Below are 14,895 nucleotides of genomic sequence, written 5' to 3'. Positions count from 1 at the left end.
CAAACACACTACAAAACATTACATATTAATTAACACTAACACACAATACTACATACAACTATATTTTCAAAATAGATATTTTTTTAATATTTAAAACAGCACAAAACCAATATTTTTACCTTTGATATTCCTGTTGATATTTCTGATGTCCTGATATTCTTGACACAATATTGTTGTATCATGATTTATTTTTTTTATATTCTGTTGAGACACCTTGCGGGATTCTAGCCCGAGGAATTGAAAACACATTGCAGCCTAAATGTACCATGGGGGTGAGATCCAAGGAGAGGAAGAGGCAATCCAGTTATCACCATCATCATGTATGCCACTTCCACCACTCCTGTTACTTTTGGTTGATGTCAATGCCAAAACAGTTATGGTGCTGACATGTTCGCCTTTAAGAATGAGAACGACCCTGAAGAAAAAACATAATTCCATGTTTACGCACATGTTGAATTTGAGGAACTTGCGCCTAAACGATTGAGAAACTTCGCCCAGATTCCCGTGGGAATCCTTGAAGAACGGATAAGCTCACTTCTCCCTGACAACATCGACCACCTCTCAACAAACGATCTCACTGAATGTTACAACGCTAAACTATTGTCCGTGCTCAACCAACTAGCTCCCCTAAAGCTGAAAAAGAGCCGAGCCATTCCATCCAGATCCTGGTTCAATTCTGACCTCAACTCTGAAAGGAGAGATCTAAGAGCCAAAAAAAGAAAGTGGAGAAATAACCCTTACTCCATCCTCCGCGATCAACTCAAATCAGCCCGCAGGAAGTACAACAATCACATAAAAGACAAGAAATCCAGCTTTTTCCGTTCGGCGCTGGACAGCGCCAAGAACAGACCCAAGGAGCTGTACAGCATCATCAGACAACAAACCTCCAAACCTGTGTCCTCCTCTATACAGGCTTCCAAAGAACTGTGTGATAACTTCGGTACAAAAGGGGGTGGTAATGGACGGAGCATCTGAACCAATCAAACACTCACACCCAGTCAAAAGATCTGGGTTTAATCCATCACCGTTCTTTAGCCCACTCTGCCACCCCAGTTCAGACATGGCTATATGCAAATCAGTCTGACCCTGTGCCTCATGGGAACAGTCCAGCCCGAACTGCCAAGCCATGCCTTCCCTGGACCGGAAACAAGCTTCCGAGGACCGGTTTCTGGCATTACAGCCGTCTTCAGCCCGGCTTGCTTGAATCCAGTGGCAAAGTGAGCAAGGGACTCACGTCTGAGCATACCCTGCCACACTTGTGGCGGCCAAAAGCGGTACAAAAGGGAGTGGTAATGGACGGAGCATCTGAACCAATCAAACACTCACACCCAGTCAAAAGATCTGCGTTTAATCCATCACCGTTCTTTAGCCCACTCTGCCACCCCAGTTCAGACATGGCTATATGCAAATCAGTCTGACCCTGTGCCTCATGGGAACAGTCCAGCCCGAACTGCCAAGCCATGCCTTCCCTGGACCGGAAAAAAACTTCCGAGGACCGGTTTCTGGCATTACAGCCGTCTTCAGCCCGGCTTGCTTGAATCCAGTGGCAAAGTGAGCAAGTGACTCACGTCTGAGCATACCCTGCCACACTTGTGGCGGCCAAAAGCGGTACAAAAGGGGGTGGTAATGGACGGAGCATCTGAACCAATCAAACACTCACACCCAGTCAAAAGATCTGGGTTTAATCCATCACCGTTCTTTAGCCCACTCTGCCACCCCAGTTCAGACATGGCTATATGCAAATCAGTCTGACCCTGTGCCTCATGGGAACAGTCCAGCCCGAACTGCCATGCCATGCCTTCCCTGGACCGGAAACAAGCTTCCGAGGACCGGTTTCTGGCATTACAGCCGTCTTCAGCCCGGCTTGCTTGAATCCAGTGGCAAAGTGAGCAAGGGACTCACGTCTGAGCGTACCCTGCCACACTTGTGGCGGCCAAAAGCGGTACAAAAGGGGCTTGTTTCCTGTCCAGGGAAGACATGGCTTGGCAGTTCGGGCTGGACTGTTCCGATGATGTACAGGGTCAGACTGATTTGCATATGGTCATGTCTGAACTGGGGTGGCTGAGTGAACTAAAGAATGTTGATGGATTAAACCCAGATCATTTGACTGGGGGTGAGTGTTTGATTTGCTCAAACGCTCCGTCCATCATCCCCTTTTGTATCGCTTTGTTCGCCCTAAGTTGGCAGGGTATGCTCAGACGTGAGTCCCTTGTTCACTTGGCCACTGGATTCAAGATAGCCTGGCTGATGAGGATTATGAATCCGAAACCGGTCCCAGGATGCTTGTTTCCGGTCCAGGGAAGACATGGCTTGGCAGTTCGGGCTGGACTGTTCCCATGAGGCACAGGGTCAGACTGATTTGCATATGGTCATGTCTGAACTGGGGTGGCTGAGTGAATTAAAGAATGGTGATGGATTAAACCCAGATCATTTGACTGGGGGTGAGTGTTTGATTTGCTCAAACGCTCCGTCCATCATCCCCTTTTGTATCGCTTTGTTCGCCCTAAGTTGGCAGGGTATGCTCAGACGTGAGTCCCTTGTTCACTTGGGCACTGGATTCAAGATAGCCTGGCTGATGAGGATTATGAATCCGAAACCGGTCCCAGGATGCTTGTTTCCGGTCCAGGGAAGACATGGCTTGACAGTTCGGGCTGGACTGTTCCCATGAGGCACAGGGTCAGACTGATTTGCATATGGTCATGTCTGAACTGGGGTGGCTGAGTGAACTAAAGAATGGTAAAGGATTAAACCCAGATCATTTGACTGGGGGTGAGTGTTTGATTTGCTCAAACGCTTCGTCCATCATCCCCTTTTGTATCGCTATGTGATAACTTCGCCAACTTCTTCAATAATAAGATCACAAAAATTGAACTCTCGCTGGGCATCAACAAAACGCACCTCTCGAAGTGCATCGTGGCTGAACCGAATGATCTTTCTCCTGGTTCCTCGTTCAATTCCTGGCTAAGTTTCTGCCCCATTCAGGAATCTGAGATAGTCAGGCTAATCGCCACCTCCAAACCCTCATCGCATGTCTTAGATCCCATTCCTCCTCTACTGACGAAAAAACTGAAACACGCTTTAGCTCCACTCTGGAGCTCAATCATAAACAGCTCCCTGAAAAACGGAATCGTCCCAGACTGTCTTAAAATGGGCCAAGTCACACCCCTACTGAAAAAGCCCAGCCTAGATGTTATGGATCTGAACAACTTTAGACCTGTGTCGAACCTCCCCCTTCTTTCTAAAACTCTAGAAAGATGCGTACTACTTCAAGTAACCCAACACCTGGACAACATCAACCTCCTGGATCCCCATCAGTCTGGCTTCAGAAAAGGCTGTAGCACAGAAACCGCGATCCTCAACATCATTGACGATATCCACGGTTCACTAGACTCTGACCAGTGCTGCCTCCTCATTCTCCTCGACCTCTCGGCAGCGTTTGGCACTGTAGACCATAAACTCCTCAAAAGGGCCCTCCAAGAAAGAGCTGATCTTGGTGAGATAGTCCTCAAATGGTTCTCCTCCTTTCTACACAATGGCACACAAAAAATAAAAATAAAAAGCTTCACTTCCGATCTCCAACAAGTCAATAAAGGCGTCCCTCAAGGCTCGGTGCTTTCACCGCAGCTCTTCAACATCTACATGGAACCGCTCTCCAAATTACTTAGGAAAGCCAACATCCGCTTCCATCTGTACGCTGATGATACCCAGATCTACCTGGAAACTACCTCTCTCAAAGACTTTCAAAGACTTAATGATGTACTGAGAGATATCCAAGACTGGCTGACACGCAACCACCTTAAACTAAACCCCGAAAAGACGGAGATACTCCTCATCTCAAATAAAGAAGAAAACCCCCAAATTGCAGAATGGCTAAAAGCCATCGATGCGCTCAATGGGAATCTCACTCTAGCAGACTCTGTCAAATCGCTAGGGATCACCCTAGACCCAAAACTGAACATGAAAAGACATATTAAGAATTCAGCCAAGAGTGCTTTCCTTAACCTCAGACTACTGAACAAAACAAAACCCTTCATTCCGCCTAGTGACCTCAAACAGGCCATCCAATCTCTGGTACTGCCACGCCTAGACTATGGGGACACAGTCCTCTCTGGAGTTCCCAAAGTACATTTGGCGCCCATCAAAGCTACGCTACATGCGGCTGTCAGAATGATCACCGGCATCAAGAAATTCAAACATATCTTACCTGCTCTCAGGGATCTTAAGTGGCTGCCAGTCGAAATGCGGATCAGCTTCAGAACAGCCTGCCTCACCCACAAAGCCCTTCACACCGGCAAACTTGAATACCTGGCAAAAAAACTCAAAAAAGCCGGTCAGACCAAGAACCTAAGAAGCTCAAATTCCCTCCTACTCATCCCTCCAAAAACAAGAAAAAAAAGAACTGCAGTTAGATCCTTCACCGGAAGCGCTCCTAAAATCTGGAACTCCATTCCCCCTCACATCAGAACCATTTCCTCCTTTGTTGAATTCAAAAGCCAACTTAAAACCTTGTTCCTCAACCGCTCCCCAGAGATTGGATAGCTCGAGGCAACTAGTGGACATTGAGCTCTGCTCCAACTCTAAGACTATGATGAAACCTGAGGACAGTTCTGTCCTGCGGGACAATGTGTTGATGTGATGCTCTTTTGTATCTGGTGATTATCTGCTAATATCTGCTGTAAAGCGCTCCGATACCTTAGGGTCAGGCCAGCGCTATAAAAAACTTCTTAAATAAATAAATAAACCTCAAGAAAATAGATGTTGAGGCACCTGATGTCATTACATACATCCAATGTTGATGCAAGAATCTCTGATGTTGAAGAATCAGAATTATTTTGTTCATCTTCAGTAGAACCTTCAGACAGGCCAAAAGCCCCAGTGACTGACATTCCAATAGTTGACCCACTACACACATACCAGCAACTGTTGTATTTGCACTCCAGGCCTGTAAAAGTCCAAAGGCATATCATACATATATGCCAAAGAGTGTTTCAATCTTTACTCCTTCTCACCGATCATAGTTCTTAATACACCCTCAAAGCAACCTATTACATTATTACAGTCTGATGATGTTCAGCCTCTGTTGGTTCTACCACTCAGACATAAAAGGAAGAAAACTTCATTGTCTTCCAACTGCTTATGGACACAGAAACTGACTTTAAAACAGATGAGCTTTCTGGTTTTGTGTATTTAACAGATGACACTTCATTAGAATAGGTGATGCCCTCTCCTATAAAGGATACACACTTTTGAACCTTGTGTTTATTTCAGCTCCATGTATGTTATACTTTGAACTGGTTTACCTATGAATTTGTCCACATTGATTTGTAAGCCTAGTTTTTGAAGGAAATGCACAAATTCTTGGAAGACTACTTTTGCCTTTATTTGAGTTCTTGCTTTTATGAGCCAATCATTGAGATACGGGTAAACAAATATTTTGAGTTTCTTTGAGCAAGCTGCAACCAGAGCCATGTAATTGAGAAGGTTTTTGGCACAGATTGTAGACTGATTAGAAGGACGGCATATTGGTAATGCTTATCACTCACTAAGAATCTTAGGAACTTTCTTTGATGATGAGCAATTCGAATTAAGAAGTATGCACCCCATAGGGGAACTAAGCCAATCGTTCTTATTTATGTGAAGAAAACATGTATGTACTATTTCGTTCGGACACCAGACCACTGCTTTCCGTGCTTTCGGGTATAATATAATTTACTGAAGACTAATTGTTAACACCTGCCACACCAAGGCTATTAGAGAAATGTAATCCTTCAGAGCAGGATACTGTTTTTCTTTCCCATGAGTCAAAAGCTGACTGTCATTGTCTCATCTGTACACAAAAGACAGACATTGGTGCCTGAAACATCCTTGTCTCCATTCCACTCTGATAAGAAGAACAAAGGGATTAATGCTACAGGGAGAAAAGTCTTTGGCATGGTGGTGGAAGTCTTAAAAGCAGCCAGCGCAATAGCTTTCCTTGGAAAGGTATGACCGACCTTTTTGGGAGACTATTCCAGCATTTGTGTATGATCTTCCGAAAGACTGTCCTCAAGATTTCTTCAAAGCTCCAACATGAAGGGCTTCTAGCATCTGACTGAGTAATTAGAGCTGTAATCGGTTAAGCTAACTTGGATATTGCAGATTATTGCCTTGGTCCTTTAGAATGTCAGCCTCAACAAATACCTTTATGAGAAATTTGGTCAAAGTGAAGATTTTGAATATTCCCTTTTTCTGACTTTGCACCAACGGTGATTTTCTTATCATTAGAGAGAGAACAAGCATGTGGGGTAGGTGGTCTTAATAGCAGTCTATTTTGATAAGGAAGACTTCAAACAATAATTCCCTGTAGAAAAACTTGACGCAAAGAGGCCTTTCGGGATAAAATATAGCACAAAATAACACATTCTCACTTTGCATTATTTTGCTGAAATGTTGCCAAATTGCTCTAAAGCAAATTATGCAAATTTTACATGCCCCTAGGTAAACATGCAACCTGCGTGTGAATCTACAGCCCTTAGTGTTCCACATATTCATCTTGTGATACATAACGATTTGTGATATTTCCCTGGCTCAGCTCCGAATCCTATTCTGGGCCTTTATCCCTCCTACTTGGTCAAGTTAATTATTTTGCTACATAATAGAGGGATCAAAGGTCTCCCCGCAAAAAAGAGCAATCAACAATGCTTGACACAGTTCTTGGGAAAGGAAGGGGTGGAGAGGAAATCTGCATCTGATAATTAGCTTGCCACACTGTACCTGAGGCCCACGCCTCTGGAGCCAACACAGGAGGAGCTCACCTCGGAAGTTTTGGTGAGAAAGTGTCGTGCAGCTGTGTCATCAAGGGCTGGAGATCCTCACAGGGAAGCTCTTTCCACAGAAATTGAAAACGCCACATTGAATTGACCCAGAATGCTGTGCAGGAGGGCTGGGAAAGGGGTCAAGGGAAAATCTGGCATCATAGGATTGGCCTGGGGTGCCTGGCCTCTAGAACTTTCCACCCTCACTTAAAAGCCCCTAAACAAGGGGCTTTTGACAATTGAGAAGTCCCTGAACGTGGGAGCAATGACAGCGACAGGGTGCCCAGCTGAAAGTGGCAGCCATCAGTTGCCCTCCAAGAATGGACTTTGACTCCAGCTAACTCCTAAGACAAGGATGGTTTTCTACAGAGCCAGTGGCAGTGATCCTCTTATGCACCTTGAGGACTAGTTGGGGGAAAGGACCTGCTGGACAAACCTGGATGGTTTCCCTAGAACTTCTGTGGACTGGACCCCAACTCCACTGATACACTGGTGCCCTTCAAGAAGCCAGGAGATTTTGTGACGGGCCGTGCAGAAGGAAGGGTACTTTGCTGGCTGGTTGTGGTGGGGTTGTTCAAGATATCCCACTAGCAGAAGAAGAGCACCAGGGGCCAAGCAGGGGACAGAACTGGCACAGGGAGCCCGAAAATTCAGCTCTCTGGGTAAAGCACACCTTTAGAGTCAAGGAGGCCTGACAAAATGCCCCTGATGGCTAGGGCTGGTCAGCATAGAAAAATGAATCCATATTCATAAAATGTAGTCCAACAGGGCCAATGAAATGGGCCTGTGAGGTCTGGCTGCAGGGTAAATAAAACCTGAAGGAAACAGTCCCTTATCGCTCTGCTGTGATTTATTTAAAATCCACCTGGGTTGAGCCAGGGGGTCGGTGCACCATTGATTTTTTAAATTGTCACTCCCTTTGGGGGAGAGGGTGTGCTCTGGACCCACTTCTGTACTGATTTATGCCCCCAGGTGCCTCCAGTTCCCTGGGAGCCAGTTCAGTATGTCCCGGGGACTCCATCCCCGGGGACTACAAGGAGAAGGAACACCGACTGCTGCGTGCATGTGGATGTGGGGTAGTGGGAATCAGAAGCAGTTTAGATATCTGTATTGTATTGTTGGTATGTGAATTGATTTTGCGGATTGTGATAATAAAATGATTGATTGCATTTTATTTGTTGACTTATCGATTGCAGCATCTGATGATGGATTCATGCAGTAATAGTTGGCATTAGAGTGTCATTTGCTTCTTTTAGCAGCTTCGTTGAGGGGCTACCTTAGTTAAGGTCATGGCAGATGTACACCCAGAGTGAAGTATTTTGAGACTGTTGTGGTTTTCTTGAATAATGGTCTCCGTTTCTTTTCTTGTCTGGCTATGGCACGCCTGTGTTTGAGGATGTCCATGATGTAGAGGTGTGGCATAATGGATGGACAGGTAGTTCTTCTGTTCCTGGTATTTTGGGACCGTACAGATGATTGCAGGTGAAGCTGAGGTGATGTTGAGTGTACTGTATTGTCTTTGAAATAGATTGGTTTGGTGACTTGCTGCTTGGAATCCATCAAGTTGAGAAAGGTGTAGATGGATTTCTTCATCTTCTTTGTGATGGAGGTTACAGGTCAGTTGAAGTCTCTAGGAAATACAGGGTAGGTTTGCTCAATAGAGTTTGAGGTAAAGAGGTCAGACATTTCTTCTATGAAGTTCTTTTTGGATACAGGTCTGCGTATCAGATAGAATTAAGTTGTCTTAGATGAAAAGAGAAGGATTTTGGTAGATAAGGAACTGGAAAGTCTTGGTGCTGCTAGTTACCTAAGGGTGGAGAACAAGAAAGACTCCTGGGTAACTGCTAGTCCTGCTGCTGTATTGTGACTGCCGAAGCCCACAGGAAGAAGAATATCAAGTATTTTGTTAAAGTGTATGCAATCCTCTTTCTGTGATTAATTGGGCATCACATTTTTGTGTTATAAGGTTGATTATGTCCGGAATGTGGAGGATAGTTTAGAGTGCAATGATTCATTGATGAGTCTAAATTGAATTGTTTGTGATACTGGTGGGGTGGGTGTGTACCAGTGGAATGTATGAGGTGCTTTTTGCAAATATTGCAGATCTGAAGCATTGTGTAGAACGCAATGTTGGCTTAAACATTATCCTGGTGTATTTTCACCTCTTCCCAATCTACTAGTTTTGTGTATCTGTTTTAGCCTCTTGAAAGGGAGAGTAGAATGTCTGGGGAAAATACCTCTTTTATATTCAGGTCATCTTCACCCCTGCTTTCCTTCTCTCACAACATCCAGCACCCCTTTTAGCACTTGCTGGGCGTTGGAGAAATGGGTTGAAATTGCTGGTAATGTATAGGAGGTGGGTGTGAAGTGCGCACGGTCTGCAACGGTATCCTACTGTCTTCAACTTAAACCAGCAAGTTTCACAAACCATTGTTAAGGAAGTGGAACAAAATCTAACAGTATCTAACTAATCATAAATGTTATGTATAAAATGTCTAAATAATGCTGTGAATTATGATAAAATGCAAAATTGAATACAATTATAAATGTTTATTAACATTTATATTACGTTTCTTTCTTCAGAGTACTGTCTTCTTGGTAATAGAAAGAGAACCTGCACTGCAGTAGCTTTGACAGCGTGCAGACTCTATGCTCTTTCGTTGGAAAGTTTCAAAAAAGTACAAGATCAGTATCCACGTCTGATAGAGGATGTTAGTGACTCAACAGCACCAAGAATAGAATGACGTTAATTGCATATGGTATGATTTTTTCTACATTTTTTGTTGCTTTAATAACCTTTCCCTTAGATCATGAATCTGTAAATACACATTGGCTATGTCCCTCCCTACCCAAGCTCTCCTAGACATTCAAGGGTTTTAAGATTACAAATAGGTAGCAGGCATTTGTTTAAGTTTAGGTCGGGTTAGTAAGTGCCATTGGAATTATTGTGTTTGTGTTATATAGCAATGCAATATCATGGAGATGCCCAACTAGGCTAGAAAGAAAACCCAAGGAGATGATGGACGGAGCGCTGAAACCTTTTTAGACACTCATTCCCGGTCACAGATCTGGGTTGAATTCATCATCGTTCTTTAGCTCACTTCGCCACCCTAGGTCAGACCCAGCCATAGGCAATTCAGTCTTGATTTTGTTCCTCATGGGAACAGTCCAGCCCGAACTGCCAAGCCAGGTCTTCACTACCCAGAAACCGGTCCCAGGATGCTCAATTCCAGTTCAGGAAAGACCTGGCTTGGCCAGCAGTGCTAGGGTCCAAAATATATAGCTAGGCACATTGCGAAAAAAGGGCGATTTTCAGCACTCCGTCCTTCATCTCAGGGTATGCTCAGACGTAGGTCCCTTGCTCACTTTGCCACTGGATTCAAGCTAGCCTAGCTGAAGAGGGGTGTTACCCCGAAACCAGTCCCAGAATGCTTGTTTCTGGTCCAGTGAAGACCTGGCTTGGCAGTTCGGGATGGACTGTTCCCATGACACACAGGGTCAAGACTGATTTGCATATAGCTGGGTCTGAACTGGGGTGGCAAAGTAAGCTAAAGAACGATGATAGATTCAACCCAGATCTGTGACTGGGGTGAGTGTCTGAAAAGTTTCAGCGCTCCGTCCCTCATGTCCTAGTGAATGCTTTGTTTGCCCTAATTTGGCATGGTATGCCAAGACGTGGATTCCTTGCTCACTTTGCCACTGGATTCAAGTTAGCTTGTCTGATGAGGGGTGTTACTCCGAAACCTCTCCCAGGATTCTTGTTTCCAGTCAAGGGAAGACCTAGCTTGGCAGTTCGGGCTGGACTGTTTCCATGAGGAACAGAGTCAAGACGGATTTGCATATGGCTGGGTCTGAACTGGGGTGGTCAAGTGAGCTAAAGAATGATGATGGATTCAACCCAGATCTAATATTGACTGGAAGTGAGTAACTGAAGAGTTTTAGCACTCCGTCCATCATCTCCTTGTGTTCAACTAGGATAGAAAGTGCCATCATAATGACAACAATCAAAAAATCATGACCACTGCATCAACATGCTGTTGTGAACTTCCAGATTTAATATTCTAATTCCAATTGCTGATGCTAGAGCTATGCTGAGATAATGGAAATTACAGGTGATTATCATGTCCATCTGATGGGTTGGTCAATGTAATGGTTTCTCCTGAGTACTTTATACACTTAGGACCCGATTCACAAAGAATTTTCTATGCGGAACTATGACTTACACTTGACTTATTTCTGAATTTTCAAGTCTTACTTGCTTTTGGAAGAAAGCTCTATGAATTGGAGCATTGGGGAGTAAGTTATTTTCTGGTGCGTGCTCTAGGTTATAGCAGGTTTGTCCCATAGATTTGTTGCTCTGTATTAAAAAAAGGTCTACCCTACCACTCGATGGATATTAAATTGGAAAAACTGCAAAGCAGGCAACAGCCTGGAAACTGACGCCGTTCCACTAACATTACTTTAATTCTTACAGTGCTCTTGAATGTCAGACAATAATGATTCAGACTATGGGCCTGATTACGGTGGCGGTCGAACGAGCATATGACCATCATCGCCGCAGGAATGGAACCGCCCTACATGTAGTCGGCAGTTCCACCCACCAAATTACGATGCGACAGCCGTTTAGGCATTCTGAAAAATAACTTTTCCCATTGCAGCTTGTGCTGGTGCCCGTAAGGAATGCAGCACAAGCTGCAAGGGAAAAAGGCATTTTGCAAACATCCATGCACTGTGTACGTGCCTGTCACAAGGTGCATGGATGTTTGGGGGTGCTCCACATGTGTCCCCCTGGCCCACATTGCGGAGACCACTGGAGTCCCTTTCCAGTAGAGGTGAAACGGACATTGCAATTCCTCTGACTGTGCCTCCTCAGGCACCGCCCCCCATTGTAGGGATTACTGTCTGACCGACGCTCCGACGGGTTCCTCAAGCCTGTTGGAGGCATCAGTCGGTCCCAATGACAGGTGAGCTCCGACCGCTATCCTAGCTGTCAGGCGGACTGCCACAGACAGTTGGTGGCGGTCCGCCTGACATCCATATAGGACCACATATTCCCAATCTAATAAGTGGTTTTTCTGGTTACCATTTAGAAAACAATAGACGTCAAAGGACTCATGCCCAGATTTACTAGATTACCAAGCAGCACAGTACAGCAGCCGCAAATGCTGCGCTGTGTGAGAAGAAGAGAGCATGAGAGTGCCATATTTGCAGAAATATGTTGCTCTCCTCCCCTCTCCCTAGCCCTGGTGCAGAAATATGCTGCTGTGTGCCACGGATACACCTTTGCACCATACTGCAAGTGTGTCTCTGTGAGTCTAGCTTAGGTTTTGTACTGGAAGTATAGCCTTTCTGTGCAAAATACACTGTTCAGACAAACTTTAAACCTTTGCTCACTTTGTACACCTGCTGTACAGTGCAGCACATATGCAAAGTTCGAAAAGGAGCAATGAAAGCATTTCTCCTTCATAGCGCCTAATTGAAATGGGCGCAGTTTTTTGCCACAAAACCTTGTCTACTTTTTTAAGTAAATAGGGTTTTGTGTCAAAAACCTTGGATGGTTGCATGAGAATGCCCATGCACCACCTAGCGACCGCCCTTGGCACGAAGTAATGCAAAACAGTGCTATGCGTTGCTTTGCGTCACTTTCAACTGATTTTCCAGCGCAAAACAGGTTTCCCGCTCGAAAGTAAATAGGTAGTAAAAGACTTGCGTCAAGCTGTGTCACTTTTGTGACGCAAACACAGCGTAAAATCTTAGTAAATATACTCCTGAATGCCTTGTTCTCTTTTTGCTTAATCAGATTTATTAGAATAAGATAATAGCAGGATAAGTGTTTGTTTGGTCGGACTTACTGCTAGTTTGTATTTTTTAAATCTAATGGGACAACCTACCGTCTGTCACATATGCCACATCCCAGCCCAGTAATATAAGAGCATTACTGGAATATTAAAAATAATTTAAATTTAATGGCAAAGGCATTCCAAAGTAGATAAGATGAAGGAATAAAACAGTAAGGCAAACAGACACACTATGCCCCTGATCCTGAGTTGCATAGTAATAGGGCCACAGTGTTAATGTTATTGCCTCGTAAAATCGCTCTATTGCCATTATGAGTTAAATCCCATGGAATGGGGAATTACCATGTAGAAAAGATGAAGCTGGTCATAAAACCAAATGTAATGCGACATTCCATGCTCCGCATACATTTACCTCCAGGTCTGATCTATTGCAGACTTTACTCGGCATGGTATCTTTATTGCATTTGTGCATAACACTCTTAGGGGCACATGCATCAAGCAAAGAAATTGCGATTCATTATTAGCACTTATTAAGAAATCACAATTCCATATGCATGTAGGTTTCGCAGAAAAAAATTGCGATTCCTACACATTCTCTATTAGTGAATCACAAATTGCGATTCGCTGTTAGGGAATGCTTTCTAAATAGGTAATCGCTAATTGCGAATGCAATTCAAGGGTGCCACCCTGATGCACCACCAAAAATGGTATTTGTACACATGTGGCGCAGTGTGCGCCACATGGTACTTAGAAAATGCAATTTTGTGTATTTTTCTAAGGAATTGCAAATTACCATAAACTAGAGGTTGATGGTAATTTGCTATTCCTTAATGCAAAGTCGCATTCTAGAATGCTTCTTGCATTGCATTTAGAGAATCGCAAACTGCGATTCCCTAAGTGCATTCGCAAAATAGGTAATGCAATAGTTGAGATTACCTATTTTGTGAGTGCCTTTGGGGTTGATGCATCCCAAAAGGCTATTTATTGGTAGCAAAGGGGCCGATTCTGTGAATCTGCCAGTTTGCGACCGGTAAATAGCTTGATGCAAGTCCCCCTAAGTTCCTAAAGTATCCCACCGAAACTTAACGAAGAGGCATTACAGCTCTACTCTTTTCACTATGAGGTTTCCATAATAAACTTTTTTCAACTCTGAGGTGCTGATTAGTATGGCGGTCTCATCCTATCGCAAACGGGACCGCCCGACAGGCTGCCGGCGGTCCCTCCAGAGGCATGAGGATGCGACCGCCACCACGGCGGTTGCAATACCTATGTTTTACATTGCGGCAGGTGCTGCTGGCTGCAGCACACACAGCACTGAAAAAGGGTGACACTTAAAATATCCCTGCACTACGGGGCAATCACCATGCAGTGCCTGCCACATGGTGCAGGGATATGGTGCCCCCTAATGCCCACAGCTGAGGGCCATGGGGGAAGCGGGGCTCACTACGGGTCCCACAGTCCCTTTACGCCTGCCTTTTCATGGAGGTTTAACCACCATGAAAAGGATGACCTGAAGCTCGAATGCAACCCTCAGGTCCATAAAAGCAACACATAATTGTTCTTTCTTGATCTTTAAGCACTCCCTAATAATTAATGATAATGTAAAAATGTTGCCAATAGTACTGACCTTGGCTCTGAATCTGCTTGTGCGGTTGACAAAATGTGTGTTTTTTCCACCCACGCATCAAGTCTATTCAAAAATTGCCTGCAAAAATACCTTTTGCAGGCTATCCAGTAAACTGACCAGTCTGTAAATGCTAAGGACATCCCTATCTCCCATCTTATGAATGGGTGTGATAAGAGGCCCAAGCCAGGAGTGCAGTGACTCTGGCCAGGAGGTCAGGGGTATTGCTCTTCTTGTCGTGCAGCATCCGCCATTAAGTAGGGGTCAGGGGAGGGTGAGCAGCTGTGAGGCGTAGGTGGGAGCAGAACGTTGGGGGGGGGAGGGTCCACGGGGCTAGTAGTGGTGAGGAGCGCCAGGGAAAAGGAGGCAAAGGGAAGGGAAGGAAACAAGAAGAGGAGAAGCAGAGGAAACAAAGGGCAAACAGAAAAAGGAGGAAAACAGAAAGAAAAAAGACAGAGAAAAGATGACGCTCACAGAGGGAACTAGCAGAAGAGCAAGCTCTTCCACTAGACCACCAGGGATGAGGCACAGACAGGAGCCTGCGGGTGGAGGAGGGCCTTGAACACCTACCTGGCAAGGAGCTCGAGCGGTGCTAAGGGCAGTTCCACAACGGCGGAGCTGCGCAGGGTACAGCAGTGACTCTGACCATAAACATGACATATTCCTCATTTTGGAAGCT

General features: G+C 44.9%; 1 protein-coding gene across 4 annotated transcripts in view; it reads left to right on the top strand.

Moving 5' to 3' along the window:
- The window catches only part of LOC144763221 (potassium/sodium hyperpolarization-activated cyclic nucleotide-gated channel 4-like), a 1,875,862-nt gene that overhangs the window by 1,720,842 nt on the left and 140,125 nt on the right, over window positions 1-14,895 (top strand). For all 4 annotated transcript variants that reach the window (XM_078648610.1, XM_078648611.1, XM_078648612.1 and 1 more), the window contains exon 10: window positions 9,378-9,553. In XM_078648610.1, the coding sequence (XP_078504736.1) occupies window positions 9,378-9,538 (161 nt within the window). In that variant the 3' untranslated portion in view covers window positions 9,539-9,553. The remainder of the gene's footprint in view (window positions 1-9,377; window positions 9,554-14,895) is intronic.

This window comes from Lissotriton helveticus, chromosome 6 (genome assembly GCF_964261635.1).
Source record: "Lissotriton helveticus chromosome 6, aLisHel1.1, whole genome shotgun sequence".
In the NCBI taxonomy this organism is placed as follows: Eukaryota; Metazoa; Chordata; class Amphibia; order Caudata; family Salamandridae; genus Lissotriton; species Lissotriton helveticus.
This window is presented reverse-complemented; position numbering and strand designations above follow the sequence as displayed.